General features: G+C 40.0%; 1 protein-coding gene across 2 annotated transcripts in view; it reads right to left on the bottom strand.

Annotated features, from left to right (window-relative positions):
• Positions 1-2,322: 2,322 nt before the first annotated feature.
• LSM14A (LSM14A mRNA processing body assembly factor) overlaps positions 2,323-24,319 on the bottom strand; it is a 35,073-nt gene continuing 13,076 nt past the window's right edge. Inside the window, exons 5-10 of one of the 2 annotated variants that reach the window (XM_063141377.1) lie at positions 23,609-23,785; positions 20,288-20,353; positions 17,342-17,521; positions 16,013-16,175; positions 5,062-5,302; positions 2,323-3,676 (exon numbers count right to left, since the gene is read on the bottom strand). In XM_063141377.1, coding sequence (XP_062997447.1) covers positions 3,653-3,676; positions 5,062-5,302; positions 16,013-16,175; positions 17,342-17,521; positions 20,288-20,353; positions 23,609-23,785 — 851 coding nt within the window. In that variant the 3' untranslated portion in view covers positions 2,323-3,652. Of the gene's footprint in view, positions 3,677-5,061; positions 5,303-16,012; positions 16,176-17,341; positions 17,549-20,287; positions 20,354-23,608; positions 23,786-24,319 lie in introns of both variants that reach the window. The other variant, XM_063141376.1, reaches the window with a different exon arrangement.

The raw sequence follows: 24,319 nt of genomic DNA, 5'->3' as shown, positions 1-24,319 counted from the left end.
TTCTGCCACCTCATTCCAACTACATTGGTGCATGTGTGGTTTTGGGCTACCATTAGGGCAGTGTATTGCCAGTGCCAGTTGTTGATTAACATCAGAGAGTGCTGTTTGGAGTTCCAGTCCTGACAGTTGTAGTTTTTGGCCTCCCTATGGCAAGAAATGGGTTTTGGAAACAGAGTGAGGTGATTGATGGGGATATGTGGAGGGGAGAATATAGCATGTGAGAATAGCCTGCCACCCATTGGTCCAGTATGTAAGCATCAGGACACTTTTAAAGCCCTAATTGGCCTAGGACAGGGGCTCTCAAAAATGGCTGCCACTGAAGGTGGGGCTTGCCCATTCATCAAATGGCAGCCATGGCCAGTCACAAAACACTCCCAGAAGGCAAATTGGTGAGACTAAAAGAAAAGTAACATGCCCCAGAACCTAAATACAACACAGATGTGGGGGCTGGGCTCTAAAACGTAAAACCACTCCTTTCAACTAGATGGGTGCTGGAGGGCAGCACTTCCACTCTGCAGCATACCAACCCCATTAAAAAAAAAAACTTAAAATCTACCTGGGACCTAAGATCAGAGACCCTCCTCTTTGGGCCACCATTAAGACCACATTTGGAGATGCCAGGGCCTTTTCAGTGGTGGCTCTACAGTTGTGAAGCTCCCTTCCCCAAGAAATCTAACTGGGCTCTCTTTGCCTGCAGTCTCTAGATTGGCTTCTAAACCTGTCCATTTTCATAGAGCAGTGGAGTTGCAAGTGGCCTATAAGGCCATCGAGTCCAACCCCCTATCCAATGCAGGAATCCACCTCAAAGCATAGCTGAAAGATGGCTGTCCAGGTGCCTCTTGAATGCCTCTAGCATGTGAGCCCATGACCTCCCTAAGTAACTGGTTCCATTGTCATACTGCTCAAGTCAGGAAGTTTTTTCTGATGTCCAGTCAGAATCCGGCTTCCTGTAACTTGAGCCCATTATTCCGTCCTGCAATCTGGATCTTAAGAGAAGAGATCCTGGCCCTCCTCTGTGTTACAGAGGAGGGCCAGGATCTCTTTTGTTGCTGAGACACAAAAGCAGTGCTCACCTCAAACCTTACCTTGAGCCTCTCCACTATTTCTTAAATAAACTCTCTGCTCCTGGGTTCGTGCCATTCCCAACAACCATATCCATTTAAATCAAGTTTCCCATTTTGAATTCATATATTTCCTGAGCAGGCAGGCATTTGAATAAATAGAGTCTCTTCTTAAAAGGTGTAATTCAAAACCTGTGACCATGCAACTCACATGCCTTTTGTGGTGTACAATTAGTTCTGCTTATAGATGAGGAATGTATAGATGCAAGGACCCTAAACAATGCCACTTAAAACGGACACATCCTTATTTGTAAACAAGTCCCACTAAACTTGGCATCCTTCCGAGTAAATATGCATAAAATTGAGTTGAATTTCTCAGGAGCAAGGGATGGTAGTTACTGAGTAAAACAGTGTCCATGAGATGGATACCCTTGCTCTTTGGTTGGCCAAGTCATAAATGTTAATCCTTTCAGAACTTAACAAGTTGCAGACGTCAGGTAGTTGGCATTAGATATGACAAAACTATCCAATTGAGCTTAGCGGATTGATCATGGTGAGATATAGGGCAGTATAAAAATTTTATATATTGAATTTTAATGTTCAACGTTTTTAATCTTTGTAAACTGCCCAGAGAGCTTCGGCTATGGGCCAGTATATAAATATAATAAATAATAATAATGTATGGGCTAGGGGAAAAAAAACTTTCACAAAGTCTATTTTTATTGAACTTTTATTCTGGCTTAAAATAAAAGCCCCGCTTTTCTGTAGCAAGGTACACTGGAGGTATGTCATGCTGCTGTTTACTGGGGTACAACACACCCCAACTAGTAAACCCAAAGGACTGGTGGGTAAATTGAAACCAATTCATACCTTCACAGCATGTCTCATTGGTATTTACAATTTATCTGGTTTAAATAAATTTGGGACATCTCATACAGTATACACAGTTATTGCAACAGTACACCACTTGCCTTTTGTCTAACCGCCACCCCCTCAAAACTGTTCAGTATCATGATCTGTGGATCCCAAAAAGGCATAGTTGTTAACATGCAACGTATTACTAAACAAGAGTATCTAACTTCTACTGCTGTCAAATACTTGACCTCATAAGGAAACCAATTACAAAATACTTCCTTATAGTGCTATACAAAAGATATAAAATTATGATTCTATCACTTAAATATTCCCATTTTCTAACAGTGCAGATATTCCACATTTTATCGCTACTGAGCATGAATGAGAAACAAAAAAGATCAGCAAATTAGATAAAAATGTTTTAATCTTTGGATCCCTTTATTCCTGTGGCTTTCATATACACATACAAAATACAAATCACCAGATTACTGTTTCTAATTATAACTTCATATCAAAAGAAGTCATAACTAGTAATTTAGAATTGGCAAAGTTTACACCATACCAAATCACTGTTGGGATACTGGTCTAAGAATGAGCAGTAAATGTCTCCAAGCTACAGTCCATCAAAACTCAAGCAACTGCAAACACTAAGAAATCACTTTTAATTGAATATGTCAACAATATTAAAACAAAGTCAACATTTTAAGAATCGACACATGGAGACTTTTTTTTTTATTCTGGGCACATCAAAGGTAACAGCAGAACTCATGTGCCTGTGTCATTTTTACTTTAAGAGTTATTACTAATATGAACTGTGAATTGTGCCATGAAATGTCGATGTTTGCCTTTATTTGAAAAAGCCTCTTAATCTGGACAAATTCTGCGATATGCCAAAACCTACAAAATGAATTTTTCACAAGAGAATAATTTTATCGTTTTGTATAATGGAAGAACATTTCAAATGTTTGTTTATAGTCAAAATATAAAAATCAAACAAGTTTAAAGCTGAAAAGCTACAAAGAACCCCCCCCCCCAAACAACTAACGTGTGTGTTCGTTTGTTTAGCATTTCAACACAGCAGGTTTTAGGCCTAAAAATTTTTATTCTTAAAAAATTAGTTGCTTTTTATACATCTATACAAAGTCCCTAGTGTTTCTTTGGCAATGGGATAATCATGGAATTTTACAACTATAAAAAGTTTTCTTTTGCCTACGAAACAGGATTTACTGTGTTTACTTTTTTTTTTTTTTTTTTGACTGACAAATCAAGTTTTCTACTGCCCGGCACCCAATTTGACAAAAAGTACAACTATCTCAAAAGGGAGATTACGGGATTTCCAAAAACAACCTTTACTAGATCAACACACTTCACAGTACTGACGGCCTTCTGCATACAATTGTCTTTGCAGCTTGCAGCAATTATCAAATACAACTTTAGTTAAGAAAAATCCTTTCTGTGATGAAAAAAATACTTAAAACTCCATTGAAGTACTGCTTTATATTTTAACTATATGTAAGAAATTACTTAAGTCATCTATCTCAAATATATTTAATGCTCATTGTTTTGAAGATGGCCATTTTTCAAAAAGGTTACTGCTCCATACCCCTGTGAAATTAAAAACAAACCCCAGTGCTGGTGACGAGTTTTACAGCAAATTAACTTAATTCTTTGTGAAGACCGACACATTCTGCACCATGAAGATCTCCAAGTCCACTTGCTTTCAACCTCTTTGTAGACTATGCAGCAACTTTGTTGTCTTTCTATAAAAACAAACAAACAAACAAACCCACAAGGTTAACACTGCTTACTGTCCAACACAGGCTGTAGCTAGACCTAAGGTTTATCCCAGGATCATCCTGGGTTCGTCCCTGCCTGAGCGCTGGATGCCCTGTGTGGCACTTAGATGAACAGGTTTGACCCCAGGACAATCCTGGGATAAACCTTAGGTCTAGCTACGGCCTCAGTCTGACATAAAATGACTAAGGAGAAGGAACAGGCTAGGTCACCAGGATTTAAAGCAGTGCCTAACTTTCTCTGCGCTGCAGCCATCCTAAATTTGTTCCAGTCAAAAGCCATGACAAATACATATCACAACAAATTAATACAGTAATACAAAGGTAAAATTTCCTACCCTGTAGCATAGAATAGAATATAGCAATACACTTACAGGAGCCTTCTTTAAATCAAGTTAAATCTCTATCTGTGTGGTTTACAGCAATTATATTTAATTCTCTCTTTCTGATACTTTATGAGCTAAATGAAATCCCACTTTTCTCCAAATTGCTGCAAGAAAACGTTCATTTATAACCAAACTAAGCTAGTTAGGCACACTCCAGGGTACGTGGGTGTGAGCGAAGACACTACAACACTTTTTGGGGACAATGAGCGCCACACAAGGCTGCAAGAGACTTTTAAAAACACTCTTATCACATCCTTCCTCAACCTGGTGCCCTCCAGATGTGTTACACTATAACTTCCAGCATGCCCTGGGGTTATAGTCCGGGCTAATTCAGTATGCCTTTGCCTGCAAAAGTCCCAGGTTCAATTTCCAGCAACTCCAGGTAGGGCTGAAAAACAATCCTTGTCGGAGACCCAGTTAAGGGTAATTCAATAGCCAGTAGGCTGTGCAGAAATGTACACCTGCAGGGGGAAAAAATTCGAGGCAAGAAATTACACCAGAAAAGTTTGCCTCTTATGTTGCCTTATGTTCTGGTTTGTATTTAAATTGCTTTCATGTTTGCTTATTGTGAGCCAGCCACAGAACTTTATGTAATGGGGCAGCATCCGGAGGTTGTACAAAAAACACAACCCCACCCCCCAACACCTCATGTGAAAGTATAAAAGCAGATTGAAGCATAAGAAGAATTACACTTCAGACTGGCTAAATTTCCATGGACTGCAAAGAAAATCCAAGCCCACCATATGAGATTGTGGCTTGATTTGTTTTGAATATCTCATCTGATATTAAATATATTTAATATTTTTAGACTTATTTTGTGGTTAAAGAGTGTCATGCTTCTGAATAAAAAATTGACTGGATTTATTTTGCTTTGTTTTACTTCTCTGGGGAACATGGTTGCTATCTGTATTCCTTGACTGCAGTGACCTATAACTATAGGCAATAAGTTTTGTAAGTATACATTACCCTATACTCAAAATCCGCAAATTCCCTGCCACCACGTCCACCTCTGAATCCACCACGAAATCCTCGAGGGGCGCCGTAACTTCCTCTTGTACCTCCACGTCCACGACCACCCCGGAAGTTACCAACTCCTCCGCCTCCCCCTCTACCTCTGTAACCCCCCCGACCACGGTTTGAACGTAGTGGAATTCCAAATGTCTCTGCGTTTAGTCTTCTTTCTTCTGCCCAGGTTGGTCGTCGATCTCTGAAACAGATAAGTGACAAGAACACTTGCTCCTGTTCACTAGCAGTTGAACTGCTTACTATATTGTGATTCACACAGTGAAATTGCACAAAGACTTCTTTATGCAGAAATGATATTGGAGATTTCAATGTTGTTTCATTTAATGTAAAGCCAATACAGAACATGGCTAGACTAGGAAACCAGTTCCTCAAATCAGACCAAGTTATATCATCCGAAATACCATTGGCTGTCTGAGGGGCAATAAGACTGATAGAACCATCTATTCACATATGGGAAGAAACTCCTCTTCTTTAAGACATGCGGATCCATTTAAGCAGCTACTGCTAAAAAGTGCACTCTTACTTGATCAAATTATTGATTCAAATGCAAACAAAAATGGCAAGCATAGTTTGTTTTTTAAGAACAAATCAAAGATAGAGACCTAACATGCAACCAGGCCTAACTCCCCTTCCTAGGTGAGAACCCTTTAGGACTCTGGAACATGAGAAACTTGGCTCTTCAATTGTTAAGCTAACAAAAAAGGGAAAACCTGACAGGAACTCTTTTATATTAAACATCCTTCCTTCAATTGTTAAAGCGGGATTTCAGTGACCAAGGCAGAATTTAAAAGGGCTTCAACAGCAGCCAAGAACATCTTGGAAAAGGGGTTTAACAAAGCCAGTGGGTCACATTTTGGCATGGCTTATTAGCCAGTCATAATTGGTTGTTGCCAGTGATCTTTCTCACACCATATGGCAGAAAAGTTGGGGGTTCACTCATTGTGTGGGGTTTTGAGCAGGAAGCAGCAATGACAGAAGGTGCAAAGACGCATTTCCTTAGGAGCAAAATCTCAGTTATGGAGATATTAGATAAACACCTTTCCCAAATTTCAATTCTTTAGTACAAGTGGCTATCAGAAGGGGTGATGGAAAGAGGCAGGCAGGACTTAGAGGTGCCAACTCCCACACTAGATTTCTAGCTTGTTACAAAATTGTAGGTTAAGATTGGAGATCTGATAAACTCCTTGCTTGCCAACTGATGATACCTAATCTTACTCCTTTGAAATAAAACCCCATGAACTCTGCCCAAGTTAACTAACCAACCAAATGGTTTTAGGCCAGTTATGCAGAGGAATGCATGAAAGGAGGGAAAGCAAAAACAATCCTAAGGCCCCTGAATGATACTGAATCACCCCATTTGTGTAGAATGCACTACAGTCCTCGGGGTGGGTGGGGGTGGTGGTCAGCTGAGTCCAACAAAAAGGCTCTTCTCAAAAGATGAAGATGTCATAACATGTTTGGCCACATCTGCTTGAGCATTCAGGAGCACCACAGAGTTGCAGCCAACCTAACCAAGGGAGGTTGGACCCCAATTCATGGTGGAAGTCACTATTCCATCTGTTGTTCATAAGCCATTCCAAGTGCAGTCTATACATGCAGGAGAATGAAGAGGCAGAATGGACTATACATGTCAGAACTAACCACTGTTCCCAGTTAAGCCATAACGAGGAAGTCATTAGTTTAAATATCATAAGCAGATGCTTCTATCTCCTCTTCACAGCCACATCAGATAAGAGATGATACTGCCATCTCTGCTGCCCTCTCTCTTGGAGGACTCTCTTTCTCTCACACTAGTCGCCCAGAGGGTCGGGGTGGTGGTGTGGGTCTTTTATTATCTAGTTTGTGCCAGTTCCAGCCTCTTTCTATTCCATCTTCACATTGCTTCCCCTCCTTTGAGATACATGTGGTGAGGCTCTTCACTCCAATGCGACTGCGGATTGCAGTTCTGTACCGCCCCCCAGGCTCGTCCTCAAAATTTATCTCTGATTTTGATTCGTGGCTATCCTTTTTCCTCTCTGATAACTGTCCTACTCTTATTTTGGGTGATTTCAATATTCATGTGGATGACCCTCAAGATGCTGCAGCTCTACAATTTCGCTCATTATCTTCCTCTTATGATCTTAAGCTTTGGTCTGATGCACCCACACATTCCCTTGGACACTGTCTGGATCTTGTTCTCACTCGGAATTGCTCTGTGTTGGACTTTTCTACTGCTCACTTTCCATTGTCAGATCATCACCTAGTTTCTTTCAATATTACTCATAATCCTCCTCCTTCACGTCCCGCTTCTCGCTCTTGTCGTGACTTGCAATCTATCAATTATGAGGCTTTTTCCCAGTCTCTAGCCTCCTCCCTTCCTTCTGTCTTTTCGGCTGTCTCCTTGGACTCAGCTGTCTCCTTCTTTAATTCCTCCTTATCTTCAACTCTTGATAATCTTGCTCCATCTACAACTCGGATAGTTCGCCCTTCTCAACCCCAACCGTGGCTCACCTCTTCCCTCCGCTACCTTTGCTCTTGTTCCCGGGCAGCTGAACGCCTTTGGCGTAAGACCAGGGACTGGGCGGACTTTGTCCATTACAAATTTGTACTCTCCTCTTTCTCTTCTGCCATTTCATTGGCCAAACAGCAGTACTACTCAACGCTGATCCAGTCAAATGCTAGGCATCCTCAGCGGCTCTTTGCGTCCTTCAATTCTCTTCTGAAGCCTAATCCGCCATCTCTCCCTGCCTCTCTGTCTGCTAATAACTTTGCCTCTTTTTTCAATGCTAAAATCCAAACTATCCGCTCTGATCTGGCCAGCTCTGCTCCTCTTCCAGTTCCTGTTCCTCATCTGTCAGTTCCTCCTGCAAATTTCTCTGCGTTTCCTTCGGTCTCAGCGGATGAACTGTCTACAATACTGCGCTCTTCGAAGCCTTCCACTTGTTCTCGTGATCCGATTCCTTCTCGCGTCTTTATTAATCTTATCCCTGCTATCCTCCCTTCCTTGCTTCATATTATTAATCTTTCTCTGTCCTCTGGTTCATTTCCTTCTGCTTTTAAACATGCTACAGTCTCTCCCATTCTCAAGAAACCTACTCTTGATAGGCTATCTCTAACTACCGACCTGTCTCTTTGTTGCCGTTTGTTTCAAAGATCCTGGAGCGTGCGGTCTACTCTCGCTGTGTTGACTTTCTTTCTAGTAACTCTGCTTTGGATCCTTTTCAATCTGGATTCCGTCCTCTGCATTCCACCGAAACAGCCCTTACTAAGATCACCAATGATCTCCTTACTGCCAAGTCTAAAGGCCATTATTCCGGGGAGGAGCCAGCGTGCCAATGGAGCAATAAGGAAAAAAAAGAACTGCCGATGGACCGGTAGGTTTTTAAGCCTTATCATCTAATTATCTGGGCTGGAAATAGTGAAGAACGGTGAAGATTGAATGGGAAACTTTGAGCTACAGAATGGGATTTAAAAGATTAAAGTATTTTGCTGCTTAACGAGTGTATTTGAAGTGGAAGGAAGGTGGCTAGTGGAGAAGTAGCCCCTCCTTGAACTGTTAAGAGCGGCTGTATAAGGAATCTCCCAGACGGAGAGCTTATCTTGAAAGGAATTTTAATTGCAGAGCCATCGTCAGGAGAGATTGATTGATAGCCACCTTTTCAGTAGCAAGTAATAAATCTCGTTAAGCACGGCAGTAAAACCCTTCTGAGCTCGCTGTTTGTTGGATTTGAAAGCAAAACTAATTAGCAGCAGCAGTATTTACAAGCCTATGCCACCCAAAAAAACTGCCCCGGTGGTGAAGCCACGCTGGGTTCAATACGCGTCCAACAATACCATTAAAAGACCTCAAAGAGTTGTTGATCCAGAGCTGGAGACGGAAGAAAAACAAGAAGAATCTGTAATAACGACAAAGGAGTTGAAGATGGCTGCCGGAGCTGGCGTAGAGCCAGCAGGGCAAGAGGAAATGGTGGATCAAATTTCAGCTATGTTGAGAAGTCTTAAAGCTGAACTATTTATGAAAATTGAAACGGAAATTGACAAAAATAATAAGAGGGTGGATAAGCTGGCTGCAGAAATGGCTATAAGAGACAATCAACTAGGCTTTTTGAAGACAGAGGTTGATCAAGTGAAAAATCAAGTTAAAGAAATTAAGAAGACTCAAAATGATCAAGAGGTGAAATTTAAAGATCTAGATAAGAGACTGATTGTTATGGAAGATAACGCACGAAGAGTAAACGTTCGCGTTCGTTATATGGTGGAAAAGAAAGGGGAGGACCTCAGGAAGAATATTCTAAGCTGGTTTAAAGAACTAGTCCCAACCCTGCAATTAGCTGAAGAAGATGTGGAGCGTGCTCACAGGGTAGGTGGTTTCAGAAGTGGTGCACCCCCCAGAGATGTTTTGGTGAAATTTTTAAGCTATCACAAGAAAGAGCAATTGATGAAAGAATTAAGAGCATTGGGTGAGCTGAAGTTCCAAGGAGCATCAGTGCAGGTCTTTAATGATCTGTGCCAACAGACTTTGGAATGGAGACGCAGTGTCAAGATCATAACGGAGGAATTGAAAAAGAAGAAAATTCTTTATGCATGGGGATATCCGATTTTCCTGCGTTTCTCATACAACGGGGAAAATCATAGGGTTTTCTCCGCCCAGCAAGGCATGGAGCTTCTTGAGAGCTTAGGTTTGGGTCCTCAAAGAGATGCTGGTGGCGGTGCAAAAAGCGGTGATGAAGAAGAAAGAGGAGCAGTTGGGGGGGTGGTGTAGATGGTTAATATAGCGATGATAAGAAATATATTAATTAGTTCCTGCTGGCTCTGGGTTCCTGGCTTCTTTCCCCCCCCCCCCCAAAGGGTAAAAAAAAAATGGCGGAAGTATTAGACTTCCGGGTATATATTGGGGGGAAAAGTGATGGGAGGGAAGGGGGAAGTGGGGTGGGAGGGAAGGGTATGTTAGAGGTGTTGTATGTATATGTGTGTATGTTATGTTTTCAACACGATCGGGATCGAATAGAAGATCAGAGAGATGAATATGGATAAGAAGTTAAGGATCTCAACGCTCAATGTCAAAGGTCTGGGGGCAGTCGTAAAAAGGAGAAGGATTGAACAATTGTTAAACAAGGATGGTTCTGATATGATATTTCTGCAAGAGACTCATCAAATTAAGGAGAAAAAGAACGTTATTCGATTGAGATGGCCAGTCTATTATGAAGTATCGTTGGGGACATCAAAAAAAAAGGGAGTGGCCATTTTGATTTCAAAAAGAACTGGGTTTATGATGGAGGATATTAAAAAAGATGAGAATGGGAGATATCTCATGATTAAAGGTAAACTGGAGGGGGAAAAATATACTTTGATTAACATGTATGCACCAAATAATAAACAAAAAGAATTTTATGAGGAGGTATTAAGAGAGATGGAAGAATTCAAGGAGGGGTATGTAATTATGGCAGGAGATTTTAACATGGTTATGGACAATAGAGTAGATAGGTCAAATCCCTCTGAAGCAGAAAAGAGAAACAATGTTACTATTTTAAGCAAATTAATTAAAGAGAAGGATTTTGTTGATTCTTGGAGAGTTCTCAGAGGGGCAGACCCAGGATTCACGTTTTATTCTTCAGTCCATCATACATACTCCAGAATTGATCATATTTTTGTATCTAGAGATTTTGTAACCAAGACATGTAGAATGGAATTAGGGACAATCAAGGTATCGGATCATGCACTGGTAAGCTTAGTTTTTGCAGTTAGTAAGGAATATAAAGAAGCATTAAGGTGGAGATTGAATACTAAGATATTTAAGAATGATAAAGTAATTGAGAAAATGCAGAAGGAATTGTCAGAAACATGGGAAATAAATGAGAAAGGGGGAACAAGAATAGCAGTGGTTTGGGATACCATGAAGGCTGTGTTTAGGGGGAACTGTATTAGGGAAACGTGTAAATTAAAAAGACAACAAGAGGCAAGGCAGGCTACTTTAGAAAAAGAGATAATAAAGCTGGAAAAAGAATATTGGCAAACTAAGAACAAACATAAATTAATAGAATTAATGGCACAAAAAAAGGAATTAGAAAATATTAATTTAGAAGAGGTACAGAGGAATTTAATTTATATGAAAAGGGAATATTTTCAAAATAGTAACAGGAACTCTAAGATGCTTGCCAAACTCACACAGAAAGAAAAAGCCAAAAATGGGATAGGGTTAGTAAAAAATAAGCAGGGTAATGATTGTCATTTGATGAAGGATAAAATAAAAAATTTTCAGGATTTTTTTGAAGAGTTATACAAGAAAAGAGATATCCAAATGAAGAGGACGGAGGAATATGTGGATAAATTTTTGAAGAAAGGATTAGAAAAAGAACATAAGGAAATAATGGATAATAAAATATCGCAAAGTGAAATAGAGGAGGTTATAGACCAGCTTAAAGCAGGGAAATCACCAGGGGCAGATGGTTTAGGACCAGAGTTTTACAAAAAATTTAAAACCTTAATAGTGCCAAAGTTGCTGAAATTATATAACGCAATAATGGAGGGGGAGAGGATCCCAGAGTCATGGGAGCATTCTATAATAATTTTAATTCCGAAACCAGATAAGGATCTAACTCTCCCTGATTCATATAGACCAATTTCACTAATAAACCAAGATGCAAAAATTTTTTCAGGCATTTTGGCTAAAAGGTTAAATAAATGTATAGCTAAATATGTAGGGGAAGATCAATGTGGTTTTATAGCAGGTAGACAGATGCACACATTAATAGGTAGAGTTTTGAGTGTAATAAAGGGGATAAAAAAATCAAGGATTAAGGCGGGTATTTTAGCGTTAGATATATTTAAGGCTTTTGATTGTGTGAGCTGGCAAACTTTAAAGTTGGTTATAAATAAAATGGGATTTGGTACTAAATTTAGAACAATAATAGAACAGTTATACTCTAAAAGCACAGCTGTAGTGGTAGTAAATGATGGAATAACGGACAAGATACGACTAGCTAGAGGGACAAGACAAGGATGCCCACTCTCGCCAGTCCTGTTTGTATTGGTGATGGAATTGTTGGCAAATGCAATAAGAGAGGATGAAGAGATAGAGGGGATAGGTAATAGTAATAAAATTAAACTGAACATGTTTGCAGATGATACATTGATGACTATCAGAGATCCTTTAGGTAAAATGGAAAGAATTAAACAGCAGTTGAATGATTTTGAGGAAGTTACGGGGTTAAGGATAAACTGGGCAAAATCGGATTTGATGTTATTCAACTATACTAAAAAGGAAGAAAGGGAGTGGGAAGGGAAGGCTTCAGTTTTGAAAAGCAAAGAGAAAATTAAATATTTGGGTGTTAAGATTACAAAAAATTTAGAAGATTTGGGAAGTGAGAATTTAAATGGATTGAAAAAAGAATTGGAGGAAGAGTTAAAGAGGTATAAGAAACTGAATCTTTCCTGGTTTGGAAGAATAGCTTTAATAAAGATGAAAATTTTACCTAAGATTAATTTTTTCTTTAGAATGTTACCGATAAGAATTTCAGTGATAGAATTAAAAAGATGGCAGAATCTTATAAATAATTACTGCAATGAAGGGAAGAGATCAAGGATTAATAAAAGTAAATGGTATTTAAGCCAAAAGAGAGGCGGACTGGGTCTCCCAAACCTTGAGTACTACTATCTAGCTAATAGGTTAAGACATGTTGTTGAAGCAATTATAGGGGTAGGGGATTTGAAATGGATGGAGGAAAATACGCTAGGGAATATTGAGTTGAAATTGCAAAATGTGTTTTTTAAGCAAAAAGGGAAGGGTAAATGGCTTAATGATTTAGATAACCAATTTCTGAAGTTCCATTGGGAACTTTGGGATAATTATAAAAAGGAATTGTTTTCAAGTAATTCCCCCTTAACACCGGTGATAATGTTAAAGAAATTTCCTGAAAATTTAAAGATGAGGTTAAGCAAAGTTTTAAAAGAAATAAATAAAATGAAATTAGGAGAGTGGTTAAGGGGGATGAATACAAGAGAGAGGTTGGAAGAAGTTTTGAGAGATTTGGAATTAACGTGGTTAAATTATTTTCAATTAGAACAATGGACTAAAAATTGGATAAGAGAAAATGGAGAATGTAAAGAGAGGACGAAATTTGAGGAATTAATTGAACAAAAAGAAATAGATAAGGGACAAAACATAGGGATAAAGGGGTTAGTGAGTCAAATATATAATATATTAGTTGAGAAAGGAGGGCTGGATAGTGCTGGGAAAATGGTTTGGGAGACTGATCTGAAGATACAAATAGGACAACAGAGGTGGGATGGACTATGGAGACAGAGAGTGTTGAGAAATATGTCAGTAAGAATAAAGGAGAATTATTATAAACTTGTATGGAGGTGGTACTTAACTCCGGTTAGATTAAATAAGATTAATAAACAGCTTTCAGCAGATTGTTGGAGGGGTTGTGGAGAAAAGGGAACGTATTTACATATGTGGTGGGATTGTATACATGTGCAAAAGTTATGGAAGATGGTGTTTTATGAGATTGAACAGATTGTGGGATTTAAAGTAGAAGTTACACCAAGGATTGCATTACTCTCACTGCATGATGATCCTAAATGTAATAAAGAAATGAAAGAATTGATAACGAACCTACTGACAGCTGCGAGGTTGATAGTAACTAGGAATTGGAAAATTACAGGAGATTATTGTATTGAAGAATGGTATAAAGAAGTGTGGGACATTGCTATAAACGATAAATTGACATGTAATATAAAAATGCAAAGAGGCATAGTAAAAACGAATGATTTTGAGAGTATATGGAAAAAGTTCCTGGAGTTTGTATTTTCTAAAGGAAGGGGGGTTCCACCAACAGATGAAACTATGAGTTTTTGGAAACAAGAATGAGATCCCGAGGTGGGGGGAGCACTGTTATGTTTATTATATTATGTTTAATAGGTTAATATTGAATATATGATAGTAAGGTACGATAATATCTTGTATTAAGTGATTTTGATTTGTGTTTGTTGTTTAATAAAAAAAAAAAAAATTAAAAAAAATAAATAAAGGCCATTATTCCGTTCTTATTCTCCTTGATCTAACTGCAGCCTTTGACACGGTTGATCATGATCTTCTCTTAGATTCCCTTCATGACCTTGGATTTTGTGGCTCTGTCTATAACTGGTTTGCCTCCTATCTAGCGGGTTGCTCTTTCAGCGTGTTGGCTAATGGCAGCTCGTCTCCCTCCTTTCCCCTTTCAGTAGGGGTTCCGCAAGGCTCGGTGCTTGGTCCGTTGTTGTTTTCCTTATACATGTTGCCCTTGGGCAAGCTTATTCAATCTCATGGCCTCCAATATCATCTGTACGCCGATGATACACAACTATATCTGTCATCTCCGGAACTTTCTCCTGATGTTCACAATCGTATCTCGGCATGTCTTTCAGATATCTCAGCTTGGCTGCTTCATCGTCGTTTGAAACTTAATATGGCAAAGACTGAATTGCTTGTTTTTCCTCCTAAACCTTCTCCTCATCTCTCATTCTCTCTTACTGTCAATGATGTTACGCTTACTCCGGTCAAGGAAGCTCGTAGCCTTAGCTTTATATTTGACTCCTCACTCTCCTTTATTCCTCATATTGAGGCAGTAATAAAAAATCTTGTCGTTTTTTCCTGTATAATATTGCCAGGATTCGATCATTTTTGTCTGTCTCTTCTGCCAAGACGCTTGTTCATGCACTGGTTATTTCACGGTTGGACTACTGCAACCTTCTTCTCACTGGCCTTCCTTCTTCTCACATCAGTCCGTTGGTTTCTGTTCACCACTCTGCCGCAAAGATCATCTTCTTGGCTCGCCGCTCTGACCATGTTACTCCGCTTCTGAAATCTCTTCATTGGCTTCCAATTCACTTCAGAATCCAATATAAACTTCTCCTGTTAACCTTCAAAGCTTTTCACGGTCTAGCTCCTTCCTATCTCTCCTCTCTCATCTCACACTATTGCCCCGCTCGTGCTCTTCGCTCCTCTGATGCCATGTTTCTCACCTGCCCAAGGACCTCTACTTCCCTTGCTCGGCTTCGTCCATTTTCTTCTGCTGCCCCTTACGCCTGGAACGCTCTTCCAGAACATTTGAGAACTACAAGTTCAATCGCAGCTTTTAAAGCTCAACTAAAACTTTTCTTTTTCCTAAAGCTTTTAAAACTTGATGTTGTGCGGACTTTATACTGTTAGTTTTACCCTACCCGGTGCCTGCTTACCCTACCCTGTGCCTGTTTGCATTCTCTTCCCCTCCTTATTGTTTTACTATGATTTTATTAGATTGTAAGCCTATGCGGCAGGGTCTTGCTATTTACTGTTTTACTCTGTACAGCACCATGTACATTGATGGTGCTATATAAATAAATAAATGAATAAATAATAATAATAATAATAATATTTTTATTTATTTATTTATTTAAGCAGTTTTCTGCCGCCATTCAGCCAAAATAGGCTCTCACAGTGCCTTACAAAAGTATTTCTTGACACTTAGATGGTATACATCTGAACCAGGCCAATTAGTTCACCTGATCCATGGCTAAAAACCCCAAAGAGTTTGGTCTGGATTTAGTCCTACAGAGTAGAGCCTCTTGAAATCAATGTAACTTGTTAGTCACGACTACTTCAGTTCCATTGATTTTAATATATGACCAAATCCAGATCCAACCCCAAGAGAACTGAATATCAGCAGCATACAAAGGGAGCACACCCGATGCCTTATATCAGAATAGTCACCATCAGGAAGCTGTTCCTTGCAAGACAATCTTGACTTTTATGGTCTATGTGTCCAACTCATGTAGCACCACCACCACTAAATGGGTACGAGAACGAAACAAGATTCCATTCTGCATTTCAGTATCCATGGGCTTTGCCAGTCAGAAAAGGCATGAGAGATTGCCAAAACAAATCTATTACCTATTGTCATCACAGGAAATGTTATCGAAGAAAGACTTGGTTTTGTCATAGTAGCAGTTAGGTCCAAGGGGATCATCTTCGTCTGCATTGCCTTCACTGTTTTGGGTGTCAACACCTGAATCACCTTTATCCTCCCCATTCACAGGCTTCTCTGGTTTATCTTCTAATGAATTGGGGGGGGGGGGGAGAGAAGAAAAAAAGAGGAAAAGGAAGACAACCTCAATGAACATTCTAGGAAAATGCAACTTCAAAGAAAGGTAGAAGGCCACTTTTGTACACTACTAACCTAAAATAAAAGATGCTACTATTTAATACATACAAAAATAGCATGCAAAGGCAAACTCTCTCCTCTCACTGCTCTAATAGGACAGTTAATAAAAAAAAGTAAGAATAAGCAGCATTCCCTGCTTGATTTTTTGCGTCTGAAGTTGTTTCAATAAATGACTGACTGAATTACAAGGCTAGGAGGCAGAACGTAATTCTAAGGTGCAATCTGTGTCAGGCTTAAAAAATACTGTAATTTTGTGGGAAGCTCAGCAATCGCAAATCTCAGCTTTCATTAAAAATTCAAGATTCTAGTCCTTATGGCTGTGAAAGCATACAGGCATTGTTTGCTGACTCTAAAGCTTCAACAGTGACTGGGAAAGACTTCTGGTGGTTGGGCACAGTGCTTCAGCAACCTGAGTAGGTCTTTGCCACTTCCCATGACAAATAAAGCTAGAGCTGCAGAGAATCACAGATTGCATTCATCGTTGTATTTAGATGGGACCCATTGATTTCAATAAATCTACTCTAAGTATGATGAAGTCTGGATCGAACCCAATAAACACACTCCTGTGCAAAATAAATCTAATTAATCTGCACAATCTATTCATACTGCAGGATTCAGAATTTCTTGGCCTGGGAATAGAACTTTAATTTCACAGAGCCCCATTTAAAATAGTCCTGCAGAACTTCTCAGATCATGTTGGAGAGGAGGAAAGGCAGAAAAGGAGAAAACTGACTGCACCCACAGACTTTGAAACCACCTAAATCCAGTCTCTTTCCAGCTAAAAATATCCATAAAACTGAATTTGGAAACACTGCATTACTCTCACTCTTAAGACCTATAGGAATAAAAATCCCTGCTTCCATCTCTGTACAAATGTGTTAGTTTATACTTCATACACTTCAGAACTTTGATCAGTTTTTGGTATAGAAGCCATCAATTTCCCCATAAGCACCTAATTTCCATCAGCTATCTTTAAATCTAGTTCCTAAGGTTCTAGAAGGCTCACATTCCCGTGTAGTCACTAGATGGACCCTACACCTTAAAGAAAGTCTGTTTACCTTTCAGTTTCAGCTTATTATGAAATTCACGATCTATTTCCTCTTTATTGAATTGCGCATTTGCACTTTCAAAGTCAAAGTCTTTTTCAAACTTCATTGGAACGTCGCGTCGAATACCAAACCTTCCTCTGCCTCCCCGGTGACCCCCACGGCCCCTTCGTGCCGAAGGTGCACCTGGAACTGGGGAAAAATAGGTTTTGAAGGGACCTACAACGAAAGATCTGAAACTTCAGGTTATTTGTTTTTCTTATAAGTCACACTACATATCAACAGCTCTGGGTCAAGACTGATAGGCAGCTTAATGTCTGCCAAGCTGGAATGATGGCAAATGACTGCACCTGATATTACCAGGCAACAGCAGGCTGTCCAAGGCATCTCATCTCCCAATATTACATTTTCAGCAAATATAGTTTATAGCCTCGTTTTATACCTATCTAACCCTTTAAAAAGCCACAGAATCCTGTAGCAATGGGGGCCATAGGACTAAGTCCCGACCTTTTATCGCAAACTTATTTGGAGGGACACAAAGCAGCACTATTGGCAAGTCATACTTTTGCATTATGGTAGCCTTCCCCAACCTGGAGCCCTCCAGATGTGTTAGACTACAACTCCCAACATCTCTCGGCCAGGTTATATTATGAGAACACATTGCCCCCTTCCCCTCCCCCTCTTTTGGTAGACTTTCCCATTTGCTCAACACTTTTGGGATAAGACTGAATATGAAATCAACAAAATTACCAATCTATCAATTAGTATTGATCCAGGTCTTGCCCTTCTTAATTTATACAACAAATTTAATATTAACTGTTTGCAAAAATATCTAATCTCATTCTTTCTGCTGGCTGCTAGACAGGTGTGGTTTTTTTTGGCAAAAACTGGAAGTATGATGGGCTCCCTGACTGAGTGATTAGTATGGGAGAGAGTGTGGAAATGGCATTAATGGGGAGACTGACTCAGCAAGATAGTCAGTTAAGAAACCAATCAGATATTGTATGTCCATGATCACCATCCATTAACTTTATCGATCAAGATGATGGATTTTGGTCTGCCCTGGTGACTCATAGTGATGACTCACAGGTCTTCTCAGTTCTATAAGATCTGGACAGAAATACTTTTTTTAAAAATCTCCAAGTTCTTCCCTTGCTTGGCCACTATGACATTCGTCTATGTGACCACATGTTGTGTGTTTGTTTGTTTAACTAGTTGTATACACTCTGTTTTATAAATTTGGATGAATTTGTACCATTTTTATATAATAAAGGGGGAAATTTAAATAAGTAAATAAATAAACAAAGGCGCCTGAAGCTTATTCAAGCCACAGTCAATCGGAACAATTGATGCTGGTTTGTTCTAACCAACTGTGGTTCCAACAAACTAGCTTCCTGTATCAGGTATAACAGGAGACTGGTTTCTTCCGAAGTGGTAAAGGAAGATTTTGACTTTATCCCCTCACACATGGAAAATGGAAAGCAAGAGGCAGCACAGGAGCTCAATAATTGCTGTGACGTATTCTTGTATTCTTCCCATTATATCTGAATTGGGCTAATTTCCCCACTTTTCCCCCACTCACGATTTTATAAACCTCAACTCTTTAAATCTTTTGTGTTTGAGAAAATGATGTTTTATTAAAGATCACAAACCGTATCACCTCCAGCTCTACTAAGTCCCCTTTGGACAAGCAGAAATGTACACAGCAATGTTTAAAGGACAGGTGCACTGGGAACCAATTTTGCTTGAACTGTGATCAGATCACATCTTAGGGAGGGAGCAAGATGGTACAGAATGAAACAGTCCTTTAGGTAACCTGAACCCAACCTATTTAGAGCTTTAAAGATTATCCCAAGCATCTTGAATTGTGCTTCACAACTAATTCGCAACCAGTGCAGTTATTGTAAATGGGTATGATATACTCCCACAAGCAAGCCCCTGCTAATACCCATGCTGGCTGCATTCTGGACCAACTAAAGTTTCTGGGGACTTTTCAAAGGGAACATTATGTAGAGCATGTTGCAGCAATCTGATTTAGTTTGGCCAGGGAATTTATCAATTTCTCTATATGTCAGATGTCTCAAGAGATGGGTATAGTTGGCATACCGGCCAAAGCTGAGCAAAGGCTTCCCTGGCCATTATCTGGGCATCCGGAAGCAGAGCTGGGTCCAGGAGAACCCCCAAAATATAAACCTATTTCTTCAAGGGGGGTGTAACTGCAACCAAAGCAGCCTGAGCCTCTAGTCCAGGTGAGATTACTTCCCTAAGCAGCAGAATGTCTGTAATGTCTGGATTTAGCTTAAATTTGTTTGCCTCATCCAGCAAGATGTTATATGTGGAATTACCTTTGAAAATATTTTGGAAACTTAACTTAGTCCAAAATAGAGCTTCTAGGCCTGATCAATACAATCATGTGATGCAAATGCTTTGTCAGCTGCACTGGCTTCTAGTCAGTTCTGGGCTCAAGTAAAGTCTTGGTGTTGACCTTTAAAGTCTTAAACAGCTTGGGGACAGGAAAAGAATGTCTCCTCCCAAATACCTGCCTGTATCTTTGGGGGCCTTCTTCCAGGAGTCCCATCCGGATGGCTCCATTTATGGAATGCCCTCCCCAAAGCAGCTTATTTAGTGCCCACGCTTACCTTTTTTGGTGTCAGGCAAAGACTTTTTTTTTTGTCTTCCAAGCATTTTAGAGTTTTGTTTTTATTATCATGATTTAAAATTTGTGAGGCTTTAAAAATTCTTATTGTATTTCTTATTAACCTGCTTTATTGTATGAGCTGCCCTGAGAACCTTTTGTTACAAGGGTAGCATATACATTAAATAATGAACAAACAACAACTAGGTGGAAAGAAGGGGAGAACTTTGGTAGTATTTCCTCCACGTAGCTGTTTATAAAGTCATAAATGCAAACTGAAGCACTACTTCTTTAAAAAACAAAAAAGGAAGATTCAAATTTACCCATTTGACGTTTGTTTTCATTTCTGAGATGCTCTGCTTCACATCTGGAAACCTTGTGTGCTTCAGCTGGGAATGAATAATGCAGACATTGTTATTTTTCATGCTATATGTGCTAAAACTGTAGAATAGACAGGAAAAAAGACATGACATTAAGATTTAAGCACTATGTCTTATTTTACAACCCCTTATTTTTAAAATGTGAATTTATTTTACAGAAGGTGCTGGAATCCACAAGAATTGGGGTGGGGAGCAAAGAAGTCCATTCAGCCCACACCCCCAAAGTGATGGGGAAAGAAGGCAAGCATTGCTTTTTGAGAACAGGCACCCAAAATGATGCAACTTTCCCCAACCAACCAGAAATCCTTTGCTGAGCAGGGCAAGACACTGTGTTTCTGTCTGAGGCTCCTCTGCTGTCAGAAATATCGTTTAGAGCTGATGTTGACAACTTGTGGCCCTCCAGATGTGCTGGCCTACAACTCCCATTGGCCCTAGTCAGCATAGCCAATGGTGAGGGATGATGGGAGTTGCAGGGTAAAACATCAGGAGGGCCACAAGTTCCCCACCCCTGGCCTAGAGTCAAGATGGAAGCAAGTGCATGTAGCCCTTGCCTTACTCCAATCCCTGCCATTTTTCTGCAGGGTAGGTGGTCTCTATCCACTTTATAATTATCCTGGTGGTTCCACATAGATCCATCCTCTGATTGGAACCCACCAGGGGAAGAGCCTTCAGCGTGGTGGCGCCCCTCCTGTGGAATTCCCTGCCTGGAGGTCAGGCAGGCGCCAACCTTGTACTCCTTTCGGCGCCTCCTGAAAACATCTTTATTCCAAGAAGCCTTTCTTTAACATGCAGCCTTGGATTACTGTTATTGCTTCTTTTACATTTTGTTTTAACTGTTTTATTTTGTTTTTATTTTCATTTTACCTTGTACACCACTCCGAAATCTTTCAACGGGGAGCGGTATATAAATATTCTAAATAAATAAATAAAAAATAAATAAATAAATAATTCAAAGAATTTTCAAGGAATTTTAAATTTGGAACATTTATACCCCACTGCTTTACCAGAGTCCTCGAAGTGCCTTATAATGTTTATAACATACAATAAATTGATAGGATAACCTCCCTTGTGGACTGTGGGAATGCTGTGGATGTCATATATCTTGACTTCAGCAAAGCTTTTGACAAAGTACCACATGACATTCTGATTAACAAACTAGCTAAAAGTGGGCTAGATGGAACAACTATTAGGTGGATCCACAGTTGGCTACAGAATTGGACTCAAAGAGTACTTATCAATGGAACCTTCTCAAACTGGGGAGAGGCAACAAGTGGGGTGCCGCAGGGCTCAGTCCTGGGCCCAGTGCTCTTCAACATTTTTATTAATGATTTGGACGAGGAGGTGCAGGGAACGCTGATCAAATTTGCAGATGACACAAAATTGGGTGGGATAGCTAATACCCTGGAAGACAGAAACAAACTTCAAAGTGATCTTGATAGGCTGGAGTGCTGGGCTGAAAACAACAGAATGAAATTTAATAGGGATAAATGCCAAGTTCTACATTTAGGGAATAGAAACCAAATGCACAGTTACAAGATGGGGGACACTTGGCTCAGCAATACTACAAATGAGAAAGATCTTGGAATTGTTGTAGATCACAAGCTGAATATGAGCCAACAGTGCGATATGGCTGCAAGAAAGGCAAATGCTATTTTGGGCTGCATTAATAGAAGTATAGCTTCCAAATCACGTGAGGTACTGGTTCCTCTCTATTCGGCCCTGGTTAGGCCTCATCTAGAGTATTGCGTCCAGTTCTGGGCTCCACAATTCAAGAAGGACGCAGACAAGCTGGAGCGTGTTCAGAAGAGGGCAACGAGGATGATCAGAGGTCTAGAAACAAAGCCCTATGAAGAGAGACTGAAAGAACTGGGCATGTTTAGCCTGGAGAAGAGAAGATTGAGGGGAGACATGATAGCACTCTTCAAATACTTAAAAGGTTGTCACACAGAGGAGGGCCAGGATCTCTTCTCGATTCTCCCAGAGTGCAGGACACGGAATAACGGGCTCAAGTTAAAGGAAGCCAGATTCCGGCTGGACATCAGGAAAAACTTCCTGACTGTTAGAGCAGTGCGACAGTGGAATCAGCTACCTAGGGAGGTTGTGGGCTCTCCCACACTAGAGGCATTCAAGAGGCAGCTGGACAACCATCTGTCAGGGATGCTTTAGGGTGGATTCCTGCATTGAGCAGGGGGTTGGACTCGATGGCCTTGTAGGCCCCTTCCAACTCTGCTATTCTATGATTCTATGATTCTATGAAATACAGCAAGAACCACATGCTCAAAATACAAAACTAAGTAATATTATCAGCTCCAATTGAGGGGAAGAAAGTTTCTGACGTTCCTTCCCACAGGGCAGTTTTTATCAGTTGACCCAGTATGTGGGATGGGGTGGGGCACATGGAACAAAGAAACGTTTTTTTATTGTTATAATGCTATAAAAATCGCTACACCTAGCTATTTAAACTGTTTTAAATTGTGTATGTTGTTTTTATCATAATGTTGTACTTCGTAATGATTTATTTATTTATTTACTATATTTATATACCTCTCCATATACAAAATAGACTCTGGAATGGTGAACATAATAAAATAGTAAAAAGATTAAAACAACATATTAAAACTGTGCATTTTAAAACAGAAATCAATAAAAAACGTGGCTGGTCAGTTAAGGAAGGCTTCCTGGAAAAGAGCTGTTTTCAGGAGGTGCAGGAAGCAGCAAGGTTGGCACCTGCTTGACCTCCAGGGGCAAGGAATTCAAAAGAAAAGGGGCCACCACACTAAAGGCTCTTCTCTTCTGGACTTCATTCGGACCACAGGAACGATCAGGAGCATGCCATCTGATGATCTCAGTGACCGGGCAGAGAGAAGGAGCTCTCTCAGGTATCCTGGTCTCAAGCTGTTTAGGGCTTTGTACGTTAGAAAGCCCTTAAACCTGGCCCGGTAGCAAAGAGGCAGCCAGTGCAGTTCCTTCAGCAAAGGAGTTACATGCTGAAAAGGAGCAGCTCCCAACAACAGCTGAACTGCTGTGATCTGCATTAGCTCCAGCTTCCAGAGCAGCCCCACATAGAGTGCATTGCAGGAATCTGGTCTTGAGGTTACTAACACATGTACCACTGATGTTGTATTTTTTTAATATAAATTATTGTAAACTGCCCAGAGAGCTTTGGCTAGAGGCGGTATAGAAATAAAATTAATAATAATAATAAATAACAACAACATTCTACAACAACAACCATCTTATACTACAACGGCAACAACAACCTACCTCTCCTGTGCTCCTGATTTTCTATCGATTTTTGGCTAGTAGACCCCAGAGATCTGGCTGAAACAGGACTCCTTCTCCCAACTGGTGCAGAAGCAGGTAAGTGGGTTGATGCCGTCTGCACCGCTTGTTCCAGCGTTGGGCTCTTTCTCAAATGGTCTAATGGAGAACTTGAGCGACCTGAAACAAAGCCAGAAATAACAACTTGTTACATCACAGTTTTAAATGAAGTACTGCTTGAAGTCTACTAATCTGCTCTACCCAGCCAAGACAATCATGTCCAAAGTGGAAATATTTCTGAGCCTTTAGAACATTCTTCCAAACTGCAACCATAATTCCTTCTATCCATGACTAAAAAGAAAAAAATGGGTAAGGAAGCTCAATTCAGCTACTAACAAATACCTGTCACCTGAAATAATAGCTACTCCTTTAGGCTGCAAGTCCTATTAAACTCAATGGGGCTTACATCTGAGTAGACATGCATAGGATTGCACTTGAACTGCAGCATCTAGCAGAAAGTGATAAAGGTACAAAAAAGTTTAATATTCCAGTGTATTCATAGCTAACAGTTTAGGTGATGCAGACAATTTTATCAACTACTGACATGAGATTCAATTCAAGTATCATTGTTAATATTCTATATCCACTTCTGAACAAGAAGGAACTGTTGCTAAAACCTCCGTGATTGACCAGCCATGGGGTTTTTTTTACTGG

Source organism: Elgaria multicarinata, chromosome 14 (assembly GCF_023053635.1).
Source record: "Elgaria multicarinata webbii isolate HBS135686 ecotype San Diego chromosome 14, rElgMul1.1.pri, whole genome shotgun sequence".
Lineage (NCBI taxonomy): Eukaryota > Metazoa > Chordata > Lepidosauria > Squamata > Anguidae > Elgaria > Elgaria multicarinata.
This window is presented reverse-complemented; position numbering and strand designations above follow the sequence as displayed.